This window comes from Onychomys torridus, chromosome 9 (assembly GCF_903995425.1).
Source record: "Onychomys torridus chromosome 9, mOncTor1.1, whole genome shotgun sequence".
NCBI classification, from domain to species: Eukaryota; Metazoa; Chordata; class Mammalia; order Rodentia; family Cricetidae; genus Onychomys; species Onychomys torridus.
The window spans coordinates 6,344,805-6,372,092 of record NC_050451.1 but is presented as its reverse complement, the minus strand read 5'-3'; the positions used below and the strand labels follow the sequence as shown (position 1 = coordinate 6,372,092).

Below are 27,288 nucleotides of genomic sequence, written 5' to 3'. Positions count from 1 at the left end.
AGAGGACAAGGGAACCCATGGCTGATGTATAAAAAATAAAAATAAATAAATTAATTAATTAAAAAAAAAGAAAAGGAAAGGAAAGTAGAAATTGTTGAGACTGAAGACGTCACAAAGATCAGTAAAGAGAAGGGCCAGTGAACATCAGAATACATGGATCGGTGCCAACTATAAATGAAAGGCTCCATAGGACAAATAGATCATCTGAAATAAAAACAAACAACAACAACAACAACAACCCAGCTAACCTAGAAAAGGAAACTGGTAGTCTCACTCATCCATAACTAACAAGCTGTTACCTTACTAGCTTAGGGTTGCCAGGTTTCACAAATGAAGAAGCAGTTACCTAACCAAGTCTGGTTCTGGATTAGCAGCACCTTCCACTCAAGCAAGGACATACTGGAAAGTTACCTGCTGCTTCTCTGAAATTTAAGTTATCTGGGTCGTCCATGTTGTTTCATCTGGCAGTCCCAAAGGAGCTGGAGAGGAACCAGTGCTGGGGGCCTGGATATGCAGGATTCAAAGTCAGAGTCCCTTGTGGGTGGCACTGGGACTGTGCTGACATGCTCTTTGTCTCCCTTCCCCATGAAACCCTTCACTGGAATCCTACATCCAAGGACCCCATTTAGAGGCAAAGCTTGACATGTGGAAAGCTGTTGGGTAGCCCAGCCTGAGCCAGCTGGCTGAGCTCATGACAAAGAGAATGCACCTCCAAGCTGAGTTCATGGCTGACATGATCACCACCTTGTGAGAGAAAGCCATGGGCCTCATGATCAGAGGCCCACTGAACATACATGATCTCATTCTAACACTTGAGCCTTATCTGAGAGGAGTTTTAATGTCCCAGAAACTGTGAGTTTGGGTCACCCAGAAAACATTGACCTGAGAGACAAGGGCCACCCTTAGCTGGCACTAAAGCACTCCTGATCCCTGGGAAAGAATGGAAAGGCAAGGCCAGGCATCTTCTCCAGTAAGGAGTGAGCCCCTCAGATCCTTTGTTTCTTGGCACACATTCCCCTCTCCCTGACTGTGTGGCTTGTCTAGACTTTGTATAACCCCCTATCTCTGGAAATCCACTCAAAAATAATAAGTGTGCTTCCCCTGGGTCTTTCTCAGGCAACAAGCATTTTAAGTAAGTTTAGTTTGGAGAATGAATGGTCCCAGAGCTGTACCCCATGCCAGAAATCTCATCCAGATGTTGCTCATTAATCCACAAGAAATGATGATCACTGTTGCTGATGATAATGATGGATTCTGCGGCTGCTTCCCAGCCAGGGAGCTGAAATCGTCAAATGTTCAGGATGCTTTCACAGCTTCCCTTTGGCCCAGATGCACTAAAGCCAGAGGTCCCAGCTCTACTGGTTGCTAAGGGACTTTCCAAACAGGGAAGAGATGGAGGGAAAGAGAGACAGGCTGGGCTGGGAGATCTATGAACCTGCCATGTAATAGATACAAATGTCCCACGTGTTATGTTATCTCTGGAAATGAGGGTTGGTTTTGAACAGATCACTGGATCATCTAGCAAATGAGAAAATGTGAGGAAAGCCCCTAGCTCTGGTGATCAACCGTGGCTACTTCCCCATTTTCCTCTGTGACCAACCAGATCTGATCTGAGCAGAGCTAAACTTGTTCAACTGGTCTCCTCTGGGTTAAATAAACTATTTTAAGCAGCCTGGGCTACAGTAAAGCATCCCAGAGCAGAATGAGCCAGATTAAACAGGTTCTGCAAAGCCCATAAGAATATCTGGAGAATGGTTACGCTGATGCTAATCATTAGTGTGAGTTTATTTTAGCCAATTTGCTTCACTAATAATTAGTTCAAACTAGTTTGGGATGGTCTAACCCAGAGATGATCAGAGCCAACTTTTTCTGCTTTTAGGAGACACCCGAGCAATTGTTAGTGTGACCCCACTGGGAATCTCAAATGTGACTCAGTGTTTTCTGGCTCAAGTTTCTTTGGTAGATTGGCCCATCCAAGCTGTAATCATCTGAGCTCCCTGTGTAACCCCTCTGCCCTGGACCAATCTGTCTTATCTTCTGACATTGAAGTCACTTTTCCAGTTGATCATCACTGGCCTGGAGAACCCGCCATCTTCTGCCTTTTCCTACAGCAAAGCAACAACGGTTTTAGATTTTCTTAAATGAATGAGTACAAAGGCCGCATCTGATGAGGGAGTCTTTTCTGGACCTCACCAGATCTCATAAGGAATGTTCTGGCATCTTTGTTTCATTTCATCTGCCTGTTTCTTCTCCAGAGACTTTTGCCTGCCATCCTCCATGGTGACAGGAAGGATTGCCCCCTCCCTGTGGTCTGACTTCTAAGTTGGCTGTGGATGAGTTGGAGGGGGAAGGGGGAGGTTCTAGAATGCCTGCAGAGAGGCCTTCTGCATTTGCAGGAGGCTGGAGCCTGTGTGCTGTGGGTGTCAGCATGCTCTCCATTCTGTGCTGAGAAGACGCTGCCATTCACCCGTTAATGTGAGTGAGTCAGAATGCTGATGTATGTGCTACTACCTGAGGTCCCAAGACCCTGTTTTCTGGCTCTGCCATCTGATGTTGAATAGATCATTGCATTTCTTTGGGATTTGGTTTCCTTATTCATGAGAGAAAGATGGAGGGTTAGATTTAGACCTACTGTGTTTCTAAATGATGCCAAATACCTTACACTTACTATTAGAAAGTTTAAGCTTTTGTATCATAAGAAAGTGTGCCTCACATAGTATCTACCCTGTAGCTATTTTTAAACATAGAGTTCAGTGGTATGAAGTGCCAGAGTAGTGTGCCACGGAGCACATTTTCTGCCACACGCCATGTGCTTGTGTGGCACATCTGGTGTGGCCTGCTGACAGGCTGACATAGGACATTATGGGCACTGTGGCTGGCTCAGCATGTGCAGGGAGGGCCCTGTGGTGTGGACAGCACCAGGAATTTTAATTTCAGGACTTTAGTGTACTGTGCCCTGACTCTGTGTAAGAGATTCTTTACACCCCCATGGTTAAATGCTACTACATTCAGGCTGTTTTTAGAATTGATGCTCCTCTAGTATTGATGTGTTTATCTTTCTTCTTAAACTTGTCAATACAACGATAGATTTTTATAGTCTAGAAAATATGGAATAATTGTTTATCATTGAGGTTGGTTCCAGGATCCCTCCCCCCTACAGACATCAGAGGATACTCAGATGACTTATATGAAAGGGCATCATATTTGCATAGAACCTATATATCCTCCCATATACTTTAAACTACCTCTAGATTATTTACAATGTCTACTCCAGTGTAAATGTCCTATAAACAGTTGTAATACTGTATGGTTCAATGAGTTGTGAGAAGAAAGAGAAGTCTATAAAAATGAGCCAGACACAATCTATTAAAATATTGCCCACATCTTTGAATGTGGATCCCTCAGATAGAGGGTTCCAACTGTAGATGTATGTGTTGTGTTGTCTGAGCAGGTAGAATGTATGTAGAATGTGATCAGACTTGTGTTGGTCATGTGTGCACCACGAATTCTAATTGGTCTTAATAGAAACTAGGAGCCAGATATTGGGGTAAATGCTGAAAGATGAGAGAGACAAAAGAACAATCCACAGCTACCTCTCAGCTCACCAACTTCTCAGCCAAAAGGACTGAGCTCCTGTCTCCTCCCGCCTTATATTCTTTTCTCTGCCCAGCCATATCACTTCCTGTCTCAAGCTCTCTAGTGCTAGAATTAAAGGCGTGTGTGTCTCTCCATGTACTGGGAGCAGTGGCATGAGATCCCAAGTGCTGGAATTAAAGGTGTGTGTGTGTGTGTGTGTGTGTGTGTGTGTGTGTGTGTGCCACCACTGCCTGTCCTCTGTTTCACTTTTAGAATGGATTAATCTTGTGTAGCCCAGGGTGGCCTTGAACTCACAGAGCTCCATCTGCCTCTGCCTCGTGAGTGCTGGGATTAAAGGTGTGCGCCACCAATGTCTGTCTATGGATAACTAATGGCTCAGTTCCCTGCTCTGATCTTCAGGCAAGCTTTAGTTGTTCAATCACAAACAAAATATCACCATACATATGCTCTGTTGTCCATACTCCTTTCTCTGGGAAGAATGGTCTACTGTATTCAAGGCAAGTAGCTGGTACCCCACCTTAATGACCACCCCAGGGTTCTATAGTTCTCATGAGCCTTGTCTATGGTGATCCAGGATCTGTGAACCTCCTGAAAGCTGAGTCATTGTGAGGCCATACCCCTGCTGAGAGACCTGAGCCCTGACATTTGTTTCTGTCCCAGCAAAAGTGCCATGTATTCTCAGGCCTAAGAAGAGACCTAGCCTGGGTGGTGCCCTGCAAGACAGCCTGTTCCCAGCAAGAACACAGTGTGGTGGCAGCTGCTGTATTTAATAAGAAATGGAAATAAAGCGCTGTGCTAATTAAGTCCCACCCTGGTGAAGTCAGCTGTTCCCAGCAGTGGGGAAGGGTTTTTTTTCCAAACTACCTGAGGCGAGATGGCTGGTGGGCCTTTGTGCTAGGCAGATGCTGATGGCAGGGAACTGAGAACCCTGGGGTAGACTCAGCCTGGGCTGTTACCTCCCAGCTTCGGGTAGGTAACAGGGTCACAGTAATATGAGGAAGACAGAGAGCCTGTGTCAGTGACCATGCCTCTGTGGACCCTACCTGATGTCGTCACAGCTCACAGGTAGGCTCCTGCCCCTTGGTACCCAGTACTTTGGGCACAGTTAGGACAGGCCTAGTCCAGAAAACCTCTAGTTACACTTAACGGTATCAACAGAGCGTGAAGACATGGAGTCTTCAAGGTCCCAAACTGTGACTTGACAAGAATTCTTCAGGGTCTCTAGTATGGAATAATTTTGAGTATATGACTTTAGCTAGGAGTACTGGAAAAGGTACATGTAGTGGAGTTGACAGGCCCAGATACACTGTCCCTGGACTTTCTCCTTGATAGTTGTGCAACTGAGCTGCAGTTTCCCCATCCTTTCCAACCCTGACTGAAGAGGATGGAAGCGGGGTTTGACTTCCTGTTGCACATTAGCTCACAGCAAGAAGTACGGGTGTCAACATGCTTTGGGGGTACTTGCTTAAGAGAAAGGCCTCATCCTATGGAAAGGCTGCTCTGGGTCAGACCAATCCCAACTGAGACCAGCTCCAACTAGTGTCTGCGCTTCCCAAATGTCACCCATAGCATTATATTTTGGAGTAGGATGTAGAGATGGGCTGTTAGCCGAGGCTCCTGGAATACACAACCAGTTTTCCCTTACCTGTCCACTCTTTCCTCTTTACTTGGTGCTATGGGCTGCCCTGACAATGCCCTGACCATGCCCCTCTTACTTCCTGTCCCTGTCCTAAGGTGTCTCAGCTTTCTACCCTCCTGTTTCTGTCTCAGGCATCGGAGGATCCTGCCCCACACCCTCCACAACATAGTGAGTGCTAGGCCTGGAGAGATGACTCAGAAGTTCAGAGCACTGGCTTTTCTTCCAGAGGACCTGGGTTTGATTCCCAGCACCGATGGGGTGCCTCACAACCTTTTGTAACTTCAGTTGCAGGGGTCCATGCCACCTTTGGCTTCTGTGAGCACTGCAAGAACAGGGCACACACACATGTATGTGCAGACAAAAACCCATACAGGTGATTTACTAAAAAAATTTTAAAAAGATTCAGGGTTCATTCCTTTGGCACTGTTTTCTTTATACCTAGCATGCTACCTGGGGGTGGTATATCTTGCCTTTCATAAACACATTCACTTGGACATATACATTATTGATTTCACACCCAAAACAATCACTAAAGCTTCACAGAGGAGGGGATAGGCGATTAAATAGATTTTAAAAACTCATGCTCACCCTACAAGTAAGCATTGAAATTCTTACCTGAGTCAGCTTGATTCCAGAGCACAGCATTCGCTACCATGGCACACTGCCTGGTGGACAGATGGTGGTTTAAATCAGCTGACACAAGTAAGTCAGTGCACTGCTTACACAGTGCTTCAGAACTATTGAGAAAAACGTCTACAGTGCCAACAGGTCATCAACCTGCTCAGAGGACCAATCCAGTTCCTCAGCTGCATGTGAGTGGGCCGACTTGCATCAGTCTCTCTGGAAAGGTTTCAGTATGTACCATAAGGATATCTAGGGGCTGAAGAGATGGCTCCGTGGTTATGAGTGGGTGCTGCTCTTGCAGGGGACCTGAGTTTATTCCTAGCACCCATGCTGGGCAGTTCACAATTGCTTGTAACTCTAGCTCTGGTAGAATCTATTGCCTCTAGACTCTGTGGGTGTGAGCATTATGCACGTGTGTGTGTGTGTGTGTGTGTGTGTGTGTGTGTGTGTGTGTATAATTACATATACATAATTAAAAACAACAGATATTAACAGAAAAGAATATATGTGTAGTCACATGTCCTTGAACACATGTAAGGTCTGAGTTTCTTCTGAGTATGGGCCAAAACTTGAATGTTTTCCCCCAACCTCTGCTCCCTGCCTATGTGAGAGAGGGGTTCAAGAATGCCATGACTAAAGAGTTTATGCAGGGACCATGGCAAACTAAGGCACACTCACAAGGGATATTGCCTTCAGCAATGTGCATTATTTTTATTAAGTACGTGCTTGCACGGGGACCAACATTTCCCTGACTTTAACTCAGTGTTCAGGAACGGCCCTTGTCATGCCCTGCCCTCTCCACTGCTTCTCTCATAATTTTGATTTGTGTCTATCCATATTGCTGAGCACGTCTTAATATCATAAATGAGCAAGATGCCGCAGATAATCTTCTGATCCCTACGATATTCAAAACATGTCGCTGGTGTTTTTCCATGTGCATGAGATCATGCGCGTGACCCTTTGGTCCCTGAGTTGTGTCAGTCTGCCTGGCTCCACCGCCCTCGAGCTCTGGGTGGTACACAGGAAATCATCTGCCGCTCGCTGGGAAGGTGTTAGGTCATTGATCTTCAGGCCCCGTTTTCACTGCCCATTTGGGTACACATTACTCCTGCCATGCAAGGATAGCTGCGGGCTGGGCAAGGGAAGATCTCAGCTAGGGGCTCCGGCCGGCCCACCCCTTTCTGCAGCCCCATCTCCAGTACATTTTGTTGTCGCTCGCTCCCTTCGGTGGTGGCCTGTCCTCCTTCGGCCGCTGTGTAGGGCTGAACCACGCAGTCAGTGCCTCTCTGCCTCACCCTTTCTTTTGTTGTCTCTGCGCGCTTTCCTGAGAACCAAGTCCTGCCCGAGCCCGAGCCCAAGCCCTGCAGTTTCTGTCCACCCACACTCTCACAGCTGGAGCCACGGAGCAGCTCCACTTTTTCTTCTAGGGAATTTGGTGTTTTCTTTTGTATTGCAGAAGTGAGAAAACCCATTAATTTTGAAACAAATGTATGCAAATACATTTATTAATATAGGAAATAGGAAAATCAGTTATTGCTTCCTTTATAAATAATACAGGCTTAAGTTTTAAAGATATTACTTTTGCTAAAATGCATTAGACAGCTGTGAAAAAATAACATTTTTCTTTGTGGTAATATCTTTAACCAGATTTGTAGCACTAACAATATTTCCTATGTATATATTATTTTTATTTAATCCAGGTAATCTTTTTATTACCAAATCATATTGTTTCTCGGGAGATTACCATCAGCACTTATAAAAGCTGCAGAAGGAAAAATGGGACCAGGAGAAGACATCAATCTCCCACATGTGAGGCTTAGGCTGCAGATTAAATACACAAAGCTCTTAATACATTTCAATGAGCGACTCGTTAGGTGCAGATTTATTTAGATTCCCCCACTCCATTTCTATTTCCATTTCAATTTGATGGTGGACATGCTCTCCTAATTTTAACACAGAGCAACGTGACCTGGGTGGGGGGCACATCTTTAAGCTGTGTGTTATGGTTGAGACCTCTTGGGGACCCCAATGTCTTAGTGTTCCTGACCCTGTGCAGGAAATGCACCACCCGGTCCTTGTCTACCAGGCCGCCCAGGGGTGACGTGTCTTAGATGTGTGGCAGGTCCTTCTCTCCCAGCAAGAGCTGAGTCCTCTTCAACCTCTGGCCCCCCGCACAGTAGGCCGAGTTTGTACTGGTTCCAGAGATTTCCTTAGGAACTGGCAGGGCAAAGCATGCCCTTTACAGTTGTGCCAATGGGTTTGGACCCAGCCCTGGAATTCATTGCTTTGATAGCCTGGGAGAAATCAGCGCACCCTGAGCGTCAGTTTTCTCGTCTGGAAAATGGAGGTGTCTGTTCACTCCTGACTTCAGAACTCCTTCCTTGGAGGCTGAATGGATAGAGGGAGCCACACACATGTGGCTGATCACGTCACCCTTTCTCCCACAGGGTGGAAGCTTTGATGTGGCTGATAGAATGTTCCACAGTGTGAAGAGCACATGGGAGTCTGCCTCCAAGGAGAACATGAGTGACGTCAGGGAGCTGACACCTGAATTCTTCTACCTGCCCGAGTTCTTAACCAACTGTAATGCAGTGGAGTTTGGTGAGTAGAGGTGCGGGAAAGCCTGGTGAGCCTGAGTGTCAGGGAGCTTGGGATTTCTTCTACAGATCTCCAGGGAAACACTGATTCATTCCTTCAGTATCTTCAATGGAAAACTCACCAGGCCCCTAACCAGGACCAGTGTATTGGAGGCAAAGTCTCTGCTGAGTGACAGATATTATTGCAAAAGTGAGGAAGGATGCTGGGTCCCAGGCTTCCAGGACAGCACCCGGTACCTACCTTGAACAGTGTGGCCTTTCCTCTGAGGATGCAGGACTCAGACTGTAGTGAGATAGTAGTCAGCAATCTAGAATGCTTGCTGATGACTTCAGTCTGGCACTGCCTACCCACATTCTTACCTTGGGGTCCACCAGCCCCATTTCTGCTGTGTCTGACGGCTGGGTGGCACATCCTCTGTCTTGCAGCCCAGGATGTGTCAGGCATTCTTCCTGCTTCAGAAGAGGCACAAACTTTTACAGAGGCCTGGGGGGTGGAGGTGGGTGAGGGATGGAGAATCCTCTGGAGACTTGCACATGTGCCAGGAATCTCTCCCGTAAATGTGTGTGAGAGCAACGTGCTGAGGGGACAGATGGTCAGAGCTGGAGCAGGGTGTAAGCAAGTTCTCTAGCAAGGTCAAGAGAAGCCATGGGTGCTGCAGACAACACCTAAGGTGGATATCAGCATCCTTTGGGCCCATTCTTCCTTAGGCTTTCCCTTCAAGCAAGGGTTTGAACCTTGAGTCAGGCCAAGTGAAATCATTTCCCACAAAGCCTCATGTGGTTTCCAGCCCTGGGCATGAGGCCACAGTGCCATGGAGTACTTGAAGCCTTTCCAATCCTGGTCCAGCCAGCCTGACGTGGGTCCTTGGTGAGTTTGGCACTGTTTGGGTTCTCAGCTGCCTTATGACAGGCACTGGGCAGATCTGCACAGACACAAAGGACAATTAATTCCCAAAAGGCATGGTGAGGCCCAGGATAGGAGGTAAGTTGGAGGGCAGTGGAGGCTAAGAGAGAGGCGCTGACAAGTCTGAGATGGAGTACCCTGCAGAGGTTACCTCTGCCTATGGGTCGCAGCTATCTTCTCTGAGGAAGATGTGACAGGCTTAGATGAAGAAGTGGCAGAGCAGAGACAGGCAGGTGTCACTGGGGGAGCAGGTGACTAGGCAGCACCTACTATATGCAGGCACTTCAGGCAGGTGTGGCTTGTCCTAAAGAAATGTTCCAGGTGTGGGGGGGAGTTAAACTATAAACAAATACGGACGTGAAACTGTCAGGTGCTGAGAAGTCCCGTGAGGACAACAGTTTGAGAGTGAATTGGAGGGACTTGTGTGTTATTCCATTCTCCAGGAAGACCCTGGAGCTGAGTCTGGGTGATGAGAAAATGCAGCTAGGCACAACCTGAAAGCCTGAGACCAGTGAGGAATGTTGTTGACTTGCACCATAAGTGCCCTGGAGGGTTCAGGCCAGAACACTGGAGCATTGCTGAGCACTGATCATGGCTAGCATTTTGTGGGTGCTGTGTGCTTGTTTTTCACGTCTCCTGCCAGCCCTGTAAGGCTTTGTCAGCACCTTCACCTCTACAGATGTTGAAACTGAGTCCCAGAGAGGTCGAGTAGCATGTTCAAAGTTGGCGGCTGGTGGAGAGGGGCGACTTGGGCTGGAAGCCAGGCTCCTCTTCTCACTCCCTTGGGACTCGCCATTAAAAACCCACTGTAACCGGTTGAAGACTTAGGAAGATGGTGTGTGCCAGGAACTTGGTGCGGTGCCCAGCACAGACCTGAGTACTTGCATGCCTGGCTTATCGTCACTGGCTTCCCCTGCCGTCTCAGGCCCCAGGCCAAAGGCATTGTTAGTGGCGAGGAAGATGTATCAGCAGTGGTAACAGTAAGAGCATGTCACTTGGAAATCTAGCTCCAGCATTGTTGGGGAAGCCAGGAGGCGCCCGTGAAGGATGCCAACTGTAGGGCCAAGCAGAGGAAGACTGGGGCTCTGCAGAGAGCCGTGGCGGGAAGCAGTGTGATCTGGTAGGATCCACCTTGCGTTCCAACCTGCAAGGAGTTGGCAGATGCAGACAATTCTGTTTTAACATCCTTTGCTTCTGAACCTAGTGTGGCCTCACTTATGTCTACTATTTCCCTTCACACTCAGGATGCATGCAGGATGGAACAACACTGGGAGACGTGCAGCTCCCTCCCTGGGCTGATGGGGACCCACGGAAATTTATCAGTCTGCACAGACAGGTGAGACACTTTAGGCTATCCGATGTGGACTACAGGCATCCTCTCAATCTCCACGGAGCTTTCTGTCTCGCTGGTAGGCACAAACCTTGAGGCTTTGATGTCTGGAGAAACCCGGGAAGGAACAGCACCAGGGAAGTTTGGGTTCCTGGATGTTTAAAGAACACCAGTTTGCTCCGTGACTGCACTAGGCTGCTGTAATGGGCATTTTGACAGGAAGTGTCATGGCTGATGTTTCCTGGCTACCTTGGTGGCATGTCAGTGTCCTCACCAGTCGTGCCACTCCCTGACCTATGTTCTCAGGATTGCTCAGAGATGGTTTGGAGACCCCACAGAGCTCTCACGTACCAACCGGTTTTCCGGGAGTGGAGATGACTGAGCCTGCCGCCCAGAAACACGAATGAGGATGGAGGCCAGAGACCACCTGTGGCTGCTTGTCTTGGGCCACATTTCTTCTGGGTTAGCTAAAGAAAACAAAAATGTGCTCAGCATCATTAGTCACCAAAGAAACTTATGCAACCCAGAATGAGATGGTACAACACACCCACAATCATAGAAACTGGATGTTGTGCGTGTTTGTAAGCCCCACGCTAGGAGTGTGGAAACAGAAAGAGATTTGGGGCTCACTGGGGTCTAGCCATCTCTGCAAATTCCAGGCCTATGAAAGATCTTGTCTTAAAAAAATTAAATGAAACAATTTAAGCAAGGGGGGCAGCACCCACAGAAAGGCACCTGCAGTTGGCCTCTGACTTCTCTCTGCATACACACACACATACACACACACACACACACACACACACACACACACACACACACACACACACCCCTATATTCACAATGGCTTAAATGTAGAGAACAGAGTTTTAAAAAAGCATGAGTTAGGATTTCATGCTCTTTGGGTTTTTATTTCAGGCTCTGGAAAGCGACTTTGTCAGTAACAACCTCCACCACTGGATAGACCTAATTTTTGGGTATAAGCAGCAGGGGCCAGCTGCTGTAGAGGCAGTGAACACTTTCCATCCCTACTTCTATGGTGACAGAATCGACCTCACCAGCATCAGTGACCCCTTGATCAAGAGCACCATCCTGGGGTTCATCAGCAACTTTGGACAGGTACCCAAGCAGGTAGGTACGGCAGGCCACGGCATTCATTTTGCTTTATCAATAGTGTGGACAGCACAAGCTTGGGAAAGAGGACAAGGATGTTCTATCCTGTCAGGAGTGAAGGCAGTGAGTGGTAGGAAGGGAGAATCATCCCCAGCCTTCAGAACCAGAACCCTACCCGCTTACCTCCTAAAGAGGTAGGATGATATCATTAACATGGGACAAATGCTGTGTTCCTCTGTTACATATGTGATAGATACTATGTCGTTATTACTATTATTATTTTATTTTCTATTATCTTTCCTAATGAGTTGAGATATCACATAGCTGGAAATGCTCTCCTAAGGACCTCCTCAGCAAGGGTAGCTTTTGCCCAGGTGGCTTGGGAGAGAAGAGAACTGGAAACCAGGAGAGCTTGTCCTATGACTTGGAGAAAATAGTGGTCCCTCTCTGAGCCCCAGGCCCTTCATCTATAACATCTGCTGACACTCCAGTTCTGTTGGAGGAAGACCAGCCCTGATAGTGCCCAGAGCTGTGTGCAGCTGTGATGTGTGTGGTGACGGCTCTTTTCTAAGGCATCTATCTCCTAATGACCTGTATGTTGTGTTTGTATACTTCCAGATCTTCACCAAACCCCACCCATCCAGGAACACCACAGGGAAACCTCCAGTGCCTGGAAAGGATACCTCCACCCCCGCTGGCCTTCCAGGCCACTCACAGTCCTTCCTCCACAACCTGCCAGCACTAAGACCTTCTCAAGTCACAGTCAAAGGTGATTGCCTGGACTTGCATTGTCTCAGGGTTCTCTCTTAGGGACTGTATTCCTCTAGGGCAGTGGTTCTTACCCTTCCTAATGCTCTGACCCTTTTATACAGTTCCTCATGCTATGGCAACCCCCCTACCATAAAATGATTTTCGTTGCTACTAATTGTGATGTAAATATCTGATATGCAGGATATCTGATATACAACCTCTGTGAAAGGGTCTTTCAACCCTGCAGAGGAGCTATAAGCCACAGGTTGAGAACCACTGCTGTAAGAGTACTTGGGAAGTAGTGGGTTTTGTAATTGGCTGTATCAATGGGTATTGGAGGGTAGTCTCTGTTCTGGAGGGTAGGACTTCTAGGTAAGACCTTAACTTCTAAGACCCACATGTCTGTCTGCCTGCCTGCCTGCCCCCCTCATATGCACACACCCCTCTCTCTTGCATACACATACAAACACATTCCATATGCACCCTCACAAAGACAGACAACAGGTTCTGCACCTCTGTTGCTCCTAAATCCCTAGATGCATAGGGTTCATAGCTAAGGACATGTGTCCTGGGGCAAGTGCCTGTGAGTCCCAGCCTCACAGCTTCTTAGCTGTGTGAACTGTAGGACTCTGGAAGAGGGTAGTTTTCTCATAATGATTTGCACAAGGAAAGAGAGGGGTATCTGCCACCATGATGGAGGGCTGGTCCCACGACTGAGTACACATGGAACACAGTCTCCTCTCACATTATGCATACCTATGCTGGCTGGGAGGCTTACTCTGAGAGGGCATCATTATTTCTGCTCCTCCAAGGAGACTTTGTGAGGAGGAAGGGGTAGACTTCTGTGGGAAAACAGGCTTGGGATACCACCTGGTCATCAGCAAGCTGAACATTGAGCTGGGTTCCAACTGGAGCCGGGAATGGTTTCCAGAGTTTAGCTAGTGAAACCGTGGTAGGAACAAGGCCGCATGCGGGGTCCCTCCAAGGTAGTGCAGGGAGGGTAGATGGATAGTCACCCAACCCTATGGCTTTGGATCGTCTGCTCCAACAGACTGTCTGGGCTTCTTCTGGTATCACTGTGTAAGAGTCACTGACCTGTGTGAGTCCCAGGAAGAGGAGCTCAAGAAGGGGCTCTCACCTAAGCCCACAGAGCCTGGGTGAGTGGCTCCCGGCTGGGCTGTGTGCATGGTGTGGTTCTCTCTTCTGTAGAGTCTTCTCCCAGTGAAAGGGACTGCTTTCCTCATTGTATAGAGCACTAGACTCACTGGGGAGCAGATATGTACCTTTTCTCTCTAGGGTCCGAGTCCCCCAAGGGGGCCATTGGCCACATTGTCCCAACCGAGAAGACCATCTTGGCGGTGGAGAAGAACAAAATGCTGCTGCCTCCTCTCTGGAACAGGACCTTCAGCTGGGGCTTTGATGACTTCAGTTGTTGCCTGGGGAACTACGGCTCTGACAAGGTGAGAGCACATGGTGGTGGTGGTGGTGGGGGGACAGGGACAGGGTTCTGGGGTCTTGACCCTATCCCAGGTGGACGTCAGGCTGGCAGAGCACACTGTCACCTTCACAGACAACTCTGACTGGTCACGAGGCTACACAAAGCCCATCCAGATGTGCATTCAGTCTGGGTGGGAGTTCCTGGGCTCCTACCACCCAGGTACTACTCAGATGAGAGCTGCTCAGGTTGAACCTTTAGCATCTTGTGAGAGCCAACTCTTTCTTTCTCTGCTTAATGGTCCCATCCTACCTTTTGGCCTCTCTGTTCTCTCTGCCCTTTTTATAGACCCCTCCCTACCCAGATCCCTTCCTACCCAACCCGGTTATATACAATCAATCCTCTACATCCTGTGTTTCTAGCCCTTCTCATTCTGACCTGGCCCCACAAGCTGCTAGAGGCAATCATCAAAGCTAGCCCCTCCCCACATCCCCTACCAGTACTACCACAGTCTCAGACTGAGCTGCATCCCCATGCCCCAGCTTGTTTTCACAGCATCTGAGTAGCTGTGCAGGTGTCTGCAGGTCTCTCCAAACTGGCTGGAGTAGGAGCCCCTCTGGGGGGACAGGTCTAGGATGGCCAAGGTTTAGTCACCTGAGCTTGGCTGTGGAACCTAGAACATGGCCCCCATTCCCTGGGCAACCTAGGTTCACCTATGCACTTCTTATTTCTCTGACCTGGTTTCTCAGTGTCTGCTGGTCCTGTGTCAGCTTTCACTCTCCTCTCTCACAGATCCTGATGACATTTGAGAACCTGGCTGCCTGGGGCCCCTGTCTGTGCGCTGTGTGCCCATCCCCTACAATGATCATCACCTCTGGGGCCAGCACAGTGGTGTGTGTGTGGGAGCTCAGCCTGGTCAAAGGTCGCCCGAGAGGCTTGCACCTCCGGCAGGTACGTGCCTCTCACAGGTGTGGTGTCTCTGGCAGCCATGGTGCCAAAGCACAACCAAGCTCCCTGTTAAGTAAAAGTATTGCCTCTCTCTAGAGCATGGGACCCAGGAACAGAAGGCAGTCCACAGCTGCCCTTAGGGAATAGTTTCAATCTCTGAGTAGATCTGATGAGCAGACAAAGCAGGCACCTCCCTGGAGGCCCAGCTGTAGTGCAGGAGCCTGGGGGCACATACAGCTGCTTCCATGTTGCTCAGGGCCAGGAAAGTGAGTCTCCTGGGCCAGATGATGCTTTAGGGCATTTGCCGTGGCTGCCCACACAGCATGTTCACAAGCATCACCCCACTTTACCTTCTAACAGCCCTAGGAAAGGAGAACCATTATCTTCCCTTCAGTCTTGGTTAAAAACAAACAAGTTACAAAGAAACTAAGTGGCTCCTCCCAGTACATAGACCAGGAAAATGGAACTTTTTCAGAAGGCAGGCGATGTGAGCTGAGGGAGAACTCACAGCAGGCTGGCAGTAGAGACCTCTAGCTACTCATCAAAGGGGGCCTGCTCTTGACCTGTATTCCTAGAGGTCATTATGAAACAGGTTCAAAACAGTTCCAAAAGTTTTTATTTTTAAAGACGTGAAACATTAAAGACAAATTTAAATTCACTTTAAAAATAAGAAATTCTCTGCTTCCTCCATAATTTTTTTTATTTTGCATACTACCAACCCCTATATGCATATTTATACCTTTCTCAGTCTTATATGGATATTTTTGTTCCATTTTCAGCCAGCTTATCAAATTGTTTTCATTTTTCTACAGCCTGTATAATTTGCATTTCAATTGTTCCAGATGATTCCATTTCCATAAAATTACATTTCAATTGTTATGTCAGTATACCACGGTTTAATAAACCATTTCTTCTAAAACTAGACAATTAGGTTATTCCCAACTTTTAACCATTTTCAACAGTGCCACAGAAAACATGTTATATATATGCTGTTTGCGTCTGACTAATTGTTTCCTTACAATGTGCTTTGAGGAGAATGACTGAGCAATGACACAAAGTTTTCCAGAATTATTCTATAAGCTCTTCAATGCCATCAACAGTTTATTGAGACTAGCCACCTCACCGCAGCCACCATCATGGAGAATTATTTTGAGAGGTTTTATTTTATTGTGTTGTATTTATATTTTGCTACTTAGATCCAAGATGATAAAACAAAGTTATTTTAACTGGCATGCACTCTGCAGAAAAAGAAATAAAGAAGAAAAGAAAAGAAAGATCCCATACAATACACCTTTAGAACTGCTGGGCTCTGCCTCAATCGCCTGGCCTTCCCAGATTGCAGGGCGCTGGGTGCCTCCTGATGCTGCAGTTTCTGGGCCAATGGATGACAGCAAATCGTGTCTGGATATGCAGTGCCATACCCTGCCATGCACACTGGCCCTCTCTGCACAGCGCAGGCCAACTTGGTTCCATAATGTAGCCTGTGTTACCACTAAGGCTCAGAGCTATTCTCTCTGAAGCCCCGAACCCTCCGTCAGGGTCCCTTTGCCTGTGTCTTTTGGAGGTGTTATATTATCTGTGGTCAGAACTTAATCATCAGACTTAGGCCATTCTGGAAGACTGGAGAATTCCTATCAAATTTCTCCCTTCCTTTATTTAATTCCATGCTCTTGAGACAACTCACATCTTCTTCAGTGGGTCATGTCCAGAGATTTGCCACCACCATCTGGTTGGTGTCACATTAGGCTACTTTGCAACAAAATTTCTAATAGCTGCGGTCAGGCAAAATGACAGCTTTGAAAAATGATGACCCCAATGAGTGAACAGTTTGTCTCTGCCAGGCCTGGGGCTCTAGCCATTGTTGAGCGAGGCTGGTCCCTTTCAGAAGGCCACCTCTGCACTCCTGGCGGGTTCTAAGGAATGTCAGGCATATCTAGACAGAGAACCACCTCAGGCTCTCTGGGTACCCTCTGGGATGCTTAGGGTGGGATCCTCACCATAGCCAGGACCAATGGGCCCAGAAGGAACTTGACCCCCTAAGCTGTCTTCACAGTCATCTATGAATCAAGACTGAAGGCTGAGAGCAAATGGTTCAAACCTGAAGGCTAAGCGCAAGTCCCCCAAGACACCACAGGACATGCACTCATATCTAGAGGTCTGAAAAGTCACGTTATGCCAGCGAGATAATTCAGTGGGTAAAGGTATTAGCTGCCAAGCCTATCAGCCTGAGTTTGATCCATATCTTTAGTCAGACCCAGTGGCTTATGCTGATAACTCTAGCACTGTAATCCCAATTTAGGCTGGAGATTTGTGAGTTCAAGATTGGCCTAGGCTGTATTGCCAATAGCCCTTTCTCAATACAAAACAACAGAAGGTTTGGACATTTTTTGAGATTGTTATTTTTTTAATTCTTCTCTCATATATTACACCCAACTGCAGTTTCCCCTCTCTCCACTACTCCCAGTCCCTTCCCTGAACCTCTCTTCTCCCCTGGATCCACTCCTAGGCAACCCAGTAGGAGGAAAAGGGTCCCAAGAGCAGGTGAAAGAGTCAGAGGCACCCCCACTCCTACTGTTAGGATTCCCACAAAACATCAAGCTAACAATCACAGCACGTATGCAGAGGACCTAGTGCAGCCCCATGCAGGCTCTGTGATTGCCCCTGCAGTCTCTGTGAGTCCTTAGGAGCCCTGCTTAGTTGTTTCTGTGGCCTGTGTTCTTGTGTCATCCTGCAGCCTTCCCAGGCTGGTTCAAGGACTGCTTTGTTTCTGAGTCTCCCACAGTGCAGGACATCTCCACCTTGAGTATGCATGAGATTTCTTGGATGGGAGGGAATGCAGATTCCAGGGCTCCATCACAAGAGTTTCTGATTTAGAAGACTGGGTATATCCAATATCCACTAAGATCCCAGATTTGATGAGGCTGCTGGTCTGGGCCTGTGCCATTGGAAACCTTTGCATACTGACAGTGCTGGGAGCTGCTTCAGTCAAGAAGAATTCAGAGAGGGACAGAGCTAAGGACAGCCTGGGCTGGGTTACTACAAAGGGGCTACCACTTCTCCTCAGATAGACCTCACGTCCTAGAAGTGGATGCCAACACACATGCGTGGTGCTGGTTGTTTCTTACTCTTTTGTGGGGCTCCCAAATAAATCACACATGGAAGATTATTCTTAATTATGAATACCTGGCATTAGCTTGGCTTAGTTTCTAGCCAGCTTCCCTTAACTTAAATTATATATATATAATATATATATTGTCTCTGCCTGCCAGCCCCAACCATCCATTGGCTGTTCAGATCTTTATTAGACCATTAGGTATTTTACACAGGCACAGTATCACAGCTTCAGGGTCAAACAAATACAACATAAACAAAAGCAACACACCTTAATATTCCACTATACACATGCACTTCCCCCACCCCCATATATATACACACGTGTCTGTAAAATCATTGACTCACTCCGAAACTCTATTTCCTCATCTGGGGCCCAGAAGCAATGAATGGCAGCCCACTAGTAGCTATACTGAGAGACTCTCTCCTCACCTCTGGTTATGCCTCCTGTTCCTAGGCCTTGTATGGACACACCCAGGCTGTCACATGCCTGGCAGCCTCAGTCACCTTCAGCCTCCTGGTGAGTGGCTCCCAGGATCGCACTTGTACACTATGGGACCTGGACCACCTCTCTCGAGTGGCCTGCCTGCCTGTCCACCGGGAAGGGATCTCAGCCGTTGCCATCAGTGATGTTTCGGTGAGACCTTCTTCACTTCTCCATGTCTGGGTTCACTCACCATGTCCTTGAGCCTGCACTATAGTATGCTGGACAGTGTCAGAAGGAAAACCCGGGGACAGGCATATGCTGATCACTCCCAAATATGGATCAGGCTCCATGTGTGCCAACCATCCCTTGCCAATGGAAGGTAGGGCACTAGGAGGTGTTTACTCTGGTATAGGTACAGCAAGGATGAACAGGAATATTTGCCCATGCTAGAGCAAGGCTCAAGATATAAATGAATCTTTTAGGAGACATTAGGGCAACCTCTCCCTGAAGGTTACTTCTGAAAGGACCTTGCAAAGTTTTATGAACTACTTGCTCCTTGTTGGCACCTCTGTTTGCTGTCCTCTACTAGATGAAATCCAAAATTTCTTCATGGAGGCTGTGCTAGCCAATCAAAGGCCTCTTATCCAGAGAAACAGGGTCAGTCTTCAGGCTATGTCTTCTATAGCAGTCAAGATGTGGTTAGGGACCAGGATCTTGGAGGAGCCAACCAAAGCCCGGGTCAGGGTCCTAAAGCACAGATTATTTTGGCCCCATTTCAAGAGTTTCAGTCTGTGCTCAACTGGCTCCATTGCTTGGGGCCTGAGTCGAGAAGGGGCGCTTAAAATGGGCATAGTGGAGCAGAGTTGCTCATGGCACAGCATCCAGGAAATAGAGTGCCCAGAAAGGGCAGAGCAATATATACCCTTAAAAGGCATGCCCCCAGTGACCCGTTTCTTACAACCTGTAAAAACCTAGTTTCCTACCACATCTCAACAAGACCATCAAACTATGAATGTATAAGTGGGTTGATGAGATTGGAAGCCTTGAGAGAAGATGCGAAGCTGAGGTACTTCGGTATACAAACTGGGTGACTGAGCATGTGTTGTGGACCTGCTGTTGAATCTTGCCTAGAATAAAGCCAGCTCTCGTTGTTGCAGGGCACCATTGTTTCCTGTGCTGGAGCTCATTTGTCCCTGTGGGATGTCAATGGACAGCCCCTAGCCAGTATTACCACAGCCTGGGGCCCAGAAGGAACCATAACATGCTGCTGCATAGTAGAGGGGACAGCGTGGGATGCGAACCACGTCATCATCACAGGGAGTCAGGATGGCATGGTTCGGGTAAGTGCGTTTTGGGCAGAATGAGTACACAGGATGATAACTGTATTTATCTCATTTTTTTTCACTGCCTCCATGGGTCAAGTATTGCATATAGAATTTGAAAATATTCCATACTAGATACCTAGTGCAAATCAAGGGACAGGTGGTGTTTTTTCATGGCAAAGAGAAAGTGAGAGACAAGGAGAGAGAATGTGGTATTGCACATACATATACACACATAATGAAGTGTTATGAGGTATGGAGGTATGAATGAAGGATGAATGGCCAAGTTCAGTAGTTTATAGCACAATACTAAAAAAAAATATAGAAAATGAATCAACCCAACCTGCTAACACATTCATCCACCCACACTCTATCTACCCACATAACTGATAGTTAATCTCTCTACCCATTGACTCACTCTTATCCAGCTATCTAACCATCCAGCTATCTGTCTACCCACTTACTCAACTCTTAATGTCATGCTGTCAAGGAGTTCCCATAAGCCACTGCAGGCCCTTTTCATTGGGACACTCAGTTTTAGAAGAGGAGAAAATGTAAAATGCTACGCATGAGGTATGGGTCAGGGTTAAGGTAATCAAGAGTGCCGTGAGCTTCAGAAAGGAGTTTCAGGCAGCCAAGAAGAGACAAAACATTGAAGTCAGAGGATGAGATTGGAAGAACAAGGCTCAGGCTGGTTTTTATGAGACGGGCAGGGAGGATGAAAGAATGGGTGAAGAATGTAAATAATCCGGAGGCTCACCCACAACACTGACCTGTGAGAACGTCATGCTTCTGGAGGAGAAATGGAGTGATGCAGGAGGGCTCAAGTGAAGAGTGTATTTCCCTCTGGCAGACATACCTCAGGAGAGGTGGCGTTTTAGCTGAGTTCTAGGGATGAGGAACATTTGGAGGTCAGTATGAATGGCAAGAGATGAGCCTGAGGGGAGATGCCCCCAGGAAGATCGCCTACAGTGTTCTCAGTGAGGGGCACATGACCTGGGTCCTTACCTAGCCAGGGCATGAAAGGTCACAAAGACACAGGTTTACTGGGTATGATCTGAACCCAGATGAGAAAGAGGAACTGGGGTGACTGAGCCAAGAGTCTGCCTTCTCCGAGTCTGCCACAGGCATGTGTAGGAGTGACTGTGTACTCAGCCTTCATTCACTCAGTGACTGGGCTCCTGGGGCCTCTCAGCCCCGGCTGTGTGAGGTACAGGGGAGTGCACAGATACATTTGAACAGTTGCTGGCTCTGCCTTCAAAGGATGGAAAGTCCAGACCGGGCAGGGGAGAAGCCATCTGCGGCCATACCGAGGGCTCTCATGCTCTAGGTTTAGGATCAAACCCAGAGGACAAGTGAGCCCAGAGGTGATGGCATAAGAATGGGAAGGCATTGACTCAGTGACAATGTGACAAATAGGTGGTGTGGTTTAAGGTTAGATACATCAGGGGAGGAGTTGGGGAGGTGGATCAATGCCTTAAATACGAGCCCGAGCATGAAGACCTGAATTCAGATCTCCAGCTCCCATGCAAAAGCTAAGTTTAAAATAAAAAATTGTTTGTGTGTGAAATCCAGGCATTAGGTGGTGATGACAGGGGCTTACTAATTCACTGGTCTAGCTGAAATGGTAAATTCTTTAGTGAGAAATCCTGTTTCAAAACATAGGAAGGAGAATGAAAATTAGACACCTGAAATTGATGTCTGATAAAGGGTTGTAGAAAGGGAGAGGAGAAGATCCACTTAGGAGAGTCGAGGAAGTGAGTGAAACCATCTGAACTGCAGCTGTTACAGGCTGAACCACCACAGGGGGAGCTGAAGGCTAAATAACCATTTTCCTGATACTAAGACCAAAAGTGAATGCTCAGTCATATCCCCTTTCTAGGTGTGAGAGAATAGGGATTGGCCACTCTGACCCCAAAGACAGGATAATTCTACGAGGCCATGACATTTTCTCTTCTGGACAGATTTGGAAGACAGAAGATGTGAAGATGTCTGTTCCCAAGACGGCAGTGTCAGAGGAGCCCTCCACTGAACCTCTCAGCCCCAGAGGTACCTGCTTGAAGAGCAAAACTCACATTGCCCTCCTGTACTCTTCTCTCCCTGCCTTGACACCAGGGTGCAGCCCCACCCAGAGCTTAGGGAAGCCAGGAAAGCTCTGGAAAGTGCTGCCAGAATGGGGACTATATTCATTGCTTTCCATTCTGTGATCCCATATCTGAGGGATACAGCTCAGGGATGGGAAGGTTGACTTTGGCTGATGACATTTCAGTCCATCGCTGGGGAGAAAGCGTGGTGTCATGAGTGACTCCACCTGTGACAGTGAAGTGTGACATGGCAGGTGTTCCCATGCAGCAGAGCAGGGGCAGAGCACTAGACCAGGACCAGCACTGGGTATGACACTGACAGGTGCATCCTTCATGACATGTCCCTGCCGAACAGTCCCCACCCCTTACAGGCTCTATAGCCTTCGAAACAGTGCCGTAGGCTGGAGTCAGAGCATTCTAAACACGGACCTCAGGGACATTTCAGATCCAGACAATGGCAGGGGGCATCAGAGAATATTTTGTGTCCTGCAAGTATCTGCTGGACCATGAAGCTGTATGAGAAGCCCTGGTGAGCCCTCCATTGGACTCTAGTACTCACTGGACCAGTGAACAATGATAGTGTGTGTGTCAGGGGACCCAGGGCTTCAGGAGTGCATATGTCCCTATGTTCTGCTTTGATACTCTCTGATGGTCCTGGAAAGCCAGAGTCCACAGCCCAGGACCTGGATGTAGCGATTAGCAGCCTGTAAACAGAAGTGTGTCTCCCAGTGTGGAGGAGGTGGATCTGTTCCCCCTCCGATGCCCCGTTAGCCCTCATTATGTCCCCTTCCAATTCAGCCAGGGGCTTACTACAAATGTACTGCCCCATGCTGGGACTCAGCCCAAGCCACTGAAAAAGCTCAGAGTTGCTGGGTTGGCAATGTCACATACATTCCCGGGTGATATGCACAAACACGAGAGGACCACTGTCTGGGGGCAAAGCCTTCTCATTGTGGCAGGTAAGAGTGAGAGGCAAAACCCTTCTGCCATCTCCACCACCAAGGCTATCAACAGGACTAAGCTGTCAGAGAGCATGATGCACCCTACCAAAAATGCTTCTCATGCACCCCTGCTTCTCACTGCAGCCCTGCAGGAGATTTTAGCAAGGTGCCCATCTTAGAGACAGGGAAACTGAGACACAGAGCGGCTCAGTGACTTGCCTGAGGTTATCCAGAAAGCTAGCCAGCATCCTCACTTCTGCCGCTACAGCAGCCACAGTCATCCTGACCTCAAATGCAACCACACCATCCATCACCAGCTCCTCCATGACAAACACAGGCCAAGGCCTCATTCTCAAAGCTGACACCGCTTCACTTCCATCGACTCAGTCATCCCTGCCACGGTCACATCACTGCAAATGTCCACCCTCTTCCCTCTGTCTTCAGAGGACTGCAGCCCAGCATCCAGCTGTCTGTTATGGGCCCCACAAATGAAGGAAGCATGTCACCATACTTGGAGAGTTCCCCAGTCTGCCAAGTACTGCTGTTAGCTCCCAGCGCAGTGACTGTCCACATAAGGGGACTTTCTTCAACCCCACAGGGCTACCTTGGCCATATAGTGGCCATATTCAATTAGTTTGCCTCTATTACAGGTTTAGTGCCTTCCTGATTCATCCAGACTCCCATTTGTGAGTTCTTCTGCAAGCACACACAGACATTTGCTGGGGCTCTTCTATACCTTACATTCTATCTATATTAAAAATTCCTTCCTTCAGCATTTCTGGGGATTTGTCAATAATCTAGATTGAGTCAGAGCATAAACATCACAAAACCAGGAGCCGTGTCCAGTTCAGTGTCCTAGTTCCTCCAGGATGATTGGAGGCCATGAGGAGTCAGTCCATCTCAGTGGGAGAGAGACACACATGGCTGTGTGCTCTTTGGAGCTCTCTGCACTCTGGAGAGCAGCGACCACACTCCCTCCCCTGCTTCTGCCCCATGGGAGGATCCAGCTCAGGGACCTTTTTCCCTTGGCTATTTATGAATCATGTCTCATGTACATGTGTATGACATTGAAAGTCATATGGGTCTCAGGATCAGCTGCCCCTTCACAACCAAAGGAACAATCAGAGGAACAAGAAGAGGACCGAGCCGTAGACCCAACTCTATCCCCACAGCTAGTGTGGCCCTGTTTCTTTTCTGCTAGCTGTGAATATTTCCCATGATTCTAATCATGTAGGGTGCTGGGGAAAGAGGCATAATAGAGACAAATATACTCCACAGTTTATTCCTTACACTTCTAAAAAACTCTCCTCTTGGAATATAGATGACGGCATTAGGGAAATTACCAGATGGTTTCCCGCTGTCAGGGGGTTCCAGGATCCACATTGTTCCCCTGTTATCTGTCCTGACATAAGGTCACAGCTGCCCTGCAGAACTCACAGTCAGGATCAGGGTTACAAGTAGGATGAAATGACAAGGCAGTGCACACATAGTTAAAATAAATCGCATCGAGCCTCTGTTAAAGTCAATGAATTTGAGAACAAATCTGTGAGCACAGCTCACAGGAGGTCTCCAAGAAGGAAGCATGATGCCCTCATCATACTGCACAAAGCTATTTTCTTCAAAAGGGATCAGAATTAAGCAGGACACATGAGTATTTGCATATGTGTCCTATTGGTGTGTCTGTTATAACACCCCCTCAAATGTCTTAAAGGGCAAGAAAGGAAATCCACAAACATTGAGGATATGCATTTCAGCCAATGGTAATCTAATTTCTGCCTGGAACTCATTTATTCATCATTTGTGGTAAGAGCTGGATCACCAGAGCATGATTTGCTTCAGAAAGCAGCTCCTAGATTTGGACTCAGGGAAAGCATGATGTTTGGACTTGTGCTTGGATTTCCAAGTGTCAGTCTCCATCTACGAGCAGTGCTTTCCACTCACAGCCTCATATATTCCCTGGTGCATTGAACCTTCTGCACCTACAAGTGGCCACTTCAGCACCACTGGGGGCATGGGTTGTGCAGCAGCACTCGGGTCCTGAGACAGGGACGTACACACCTGCTGTTTCTCCATCTCACCCTTCACATTGAAGGAATGACTGTCTGTCTCCAAATGTAGTCATTAGAATGAGTGAAGTAACAATCATTGAGTTATATTTTTTGAGAAAATTCTCTCAGCATTTAATTATTGGTTGGGCGTGAGAGGATTTAGCTAAGTTGATAATGCAGACTTTATGTAATTTATTTTTACTAAGCAATTACAGGCTGCATTACACCCTGGCAGCAAGGTATTGTGGGGCATCTTATTAAGCATAAAGCCAGTAAACACTGATGAACAATTTTGCTGAACTAGGCATGCAATTTAGAAAGCAATAATACACAAATCCAATTTGGTACACAATGGATACCGCGGCACGTCAGCACATGTAACTATCACAGCCTGCAAATTAAATTGGGACGGCCCTTTTTGCAACAGCACAGGCCAAGATTAAATATATTTTCCCCCTCAATTTAACAAGTTGCTGACCGCAAATATAAATGTTTGTATCTGTGTGGTCCTATGTATGGGTGCACATGGGCTTGTGCATGAAGCCACTGGACGTGCTAACTTTTCTTTCTCATGCTTTCTACAGGGCACAAGTGGGCCAAGAACCTTGCCCTGAGCCGAGAGCTGGATGTCAGTGTTGCTTTGAGCGGCAAGCCTAGCAAATCAAACCCTGCTGTGACGGCTCTGGCCATAACTAGGTAAGAGTAGCCTGCTTTCTCCAGGACTCCAGCAGAGGGCGCTACAGCCAACTTTGCTAAATTCCAGCATTTCCAGCTGGGTTCAGGGTATCAGACCCGGGAAGGTCACATCACTACGACGACCCAAGCGAACCCATCTTGTTGGAATCCCCATGTGCTCTTGATCTCTATCACATGAATGTTCATAGATTCATGAAGAAATACAAATGGCAGGGAAGGTTACTTTGTAGTTTGTCTCCAAAGGGGCCTTTTGTCCTAAATCCCACTAGTGACTGTAACTCGCTGACGATGGTCTTCGCACATGAACGGGAAATGCCTTTTGAAGTCCCTTGGCCAATGAAGAGTGGTCTCAAAGATGACACTGGGTTCTCATTATGTTAGTTGTCATGGTGACCCATTTAACCCTTCTAGGGAGCTGTAGTCTCAAGAGCAGCTGGCTTTCCAGCATCCTTTCCTCTCTTACTGGCCTATAGTAGGCCCCTAAAGTCCCTGGTGTGGGAGTGCAGTGTTCTGATGCCAGGCTGGCCTGCGTGAGATGGCATGGGTGTGGGGCTGGAAAAGAGTAGACCTGGGCTCTTCCTTCACTGGACCACATGCCAATCCTTTGCCAGGACTATGGCTGCTTCCCTTCTGGGCAAGATGCTCTCCCAGAGCTACAGCTGGAGAGATGGAGGTGGACCTCAGTCAGCTCCTCAGAACCTCAGCTCCCCCCGCCCCCCCCCCACCTGTGCTTCGGGATCTGCGACAGTCCCCTCGCAAAGCTCCCACCCCCATCCTCAGGTCCACACAGAGTTCATTCCTCCAACTCTGTCCCTCAGAGTCAGAGGGGACAGGACAGGCGCAGTTTCACCATGTCCTGGATACAGCCCCACATGCTGTGTTTTCCCATGGCTGGGGCGTGTGGGTCTCATGACATGACCTCCAGTGCTCTTACCTTTTCCTTTTCTTCTCAAGAAACCAGACCAAGCTCTTGGTTGGCGACGAGAAGGGGAGAATCTTCTGCTGGTCAGCGGATGGGTAGGAGGAAGCAAGGGCTGGAGGCACCGCCATTACAGCTGGGTGTTCCCGGGATCTGCAGCAACAGGCTGTAGGCGTCAAGGTGATGTGCAGCCCCGGCTCTATACCCAGAGCAAGCTTCTGGGGGCTCTCTTCCCCACAGTTCTCAAGGAATCCCTGATGTTTGCATGGTGTACCCCCAAACATCTCTGCAGTCCACACGACTTCATTATAAAGGATTCTGGTAGACATTTATGCTGGAAACTGACCTGCTAGTGATAAGTTGCATAGAAAATTTACATGTGACTCATCTTATCAAGGGTTATCATACTGGAAACAAAAAGGAAGGGGTATTGGTTCATGGAACTCACCCCTGTTGTCTTTATTTTATTAAAACACCATTTTCTAAACAGAAGGCTGCTTAAGTGTCTCCTTACCCAGTTTTGTCTGAATTCTTACAAGTCAGCAGGGCCACAGGGAATGAGTGGCATTGCTGAGCAGACTGGTGCTCACCCAAGGGCCACACACACACACACACACACACACACACACACACACACACACACACGACTGCCACACATGACTCGTACTGACATCAGGTAGGGCAATATACCAGGCCTGGTCATCCCTACCCTAACTTTACAGTAAAAGCATGTAGTGGTTCCCAGCCAGGCCCTGGCTTGGCCAACTTGACCCTCTGTCCATTCCTAGAGATCAAATGTCCCCATC

General features: G+C 47.9%; 1 protein-coding gene across 1 annotated transcript in view; it reads left to right on the top strand.

The window, feature by feature from the left end:
- Positions 1 to 26,939, top strand: part of Wdfy4 (WDFY family member 4) — a 211,328-nt gene extending 184,389 nt beyond the window's left edge. Inside the window, 11 exon segments of the mRNA XM_036199282.1 lie at positions 8,308 to 8,461; positions 10,606 to 10,697; positions 11,607 to 11,819; positions 12,420 to 12,570; positions 13,827 to 14,011; positions 14,779 to 14,937; positions 18,503 to 18,682; positions 19,630 to 19,812; positions 21,759 to 21,843; positions 25,452 to 25,563; positions 26,518 to 26,939. Coding sequence (XP_036055175.1) covers positions 8,308 to 8,461; positions 10,606 to 10,697; positions 11,607 to 11,819; positions 12,420 to 12,570; positions 13,827 to 14,011; positions 14,779 to 14,937; positions 18,503 to 18,682; positions 19,630 to 19,812; positions 21,759 to 21,843; positions 25,452 to 25,563; positions 26,518 to 26,584 — 1,581 coding nt within the window. The 3' untranslated portion in view covers positions 26,585 to 26,939.
- The last annotated feature ends 349 nt before the right edge of the window (positions 26,940 to 27,288 follow it).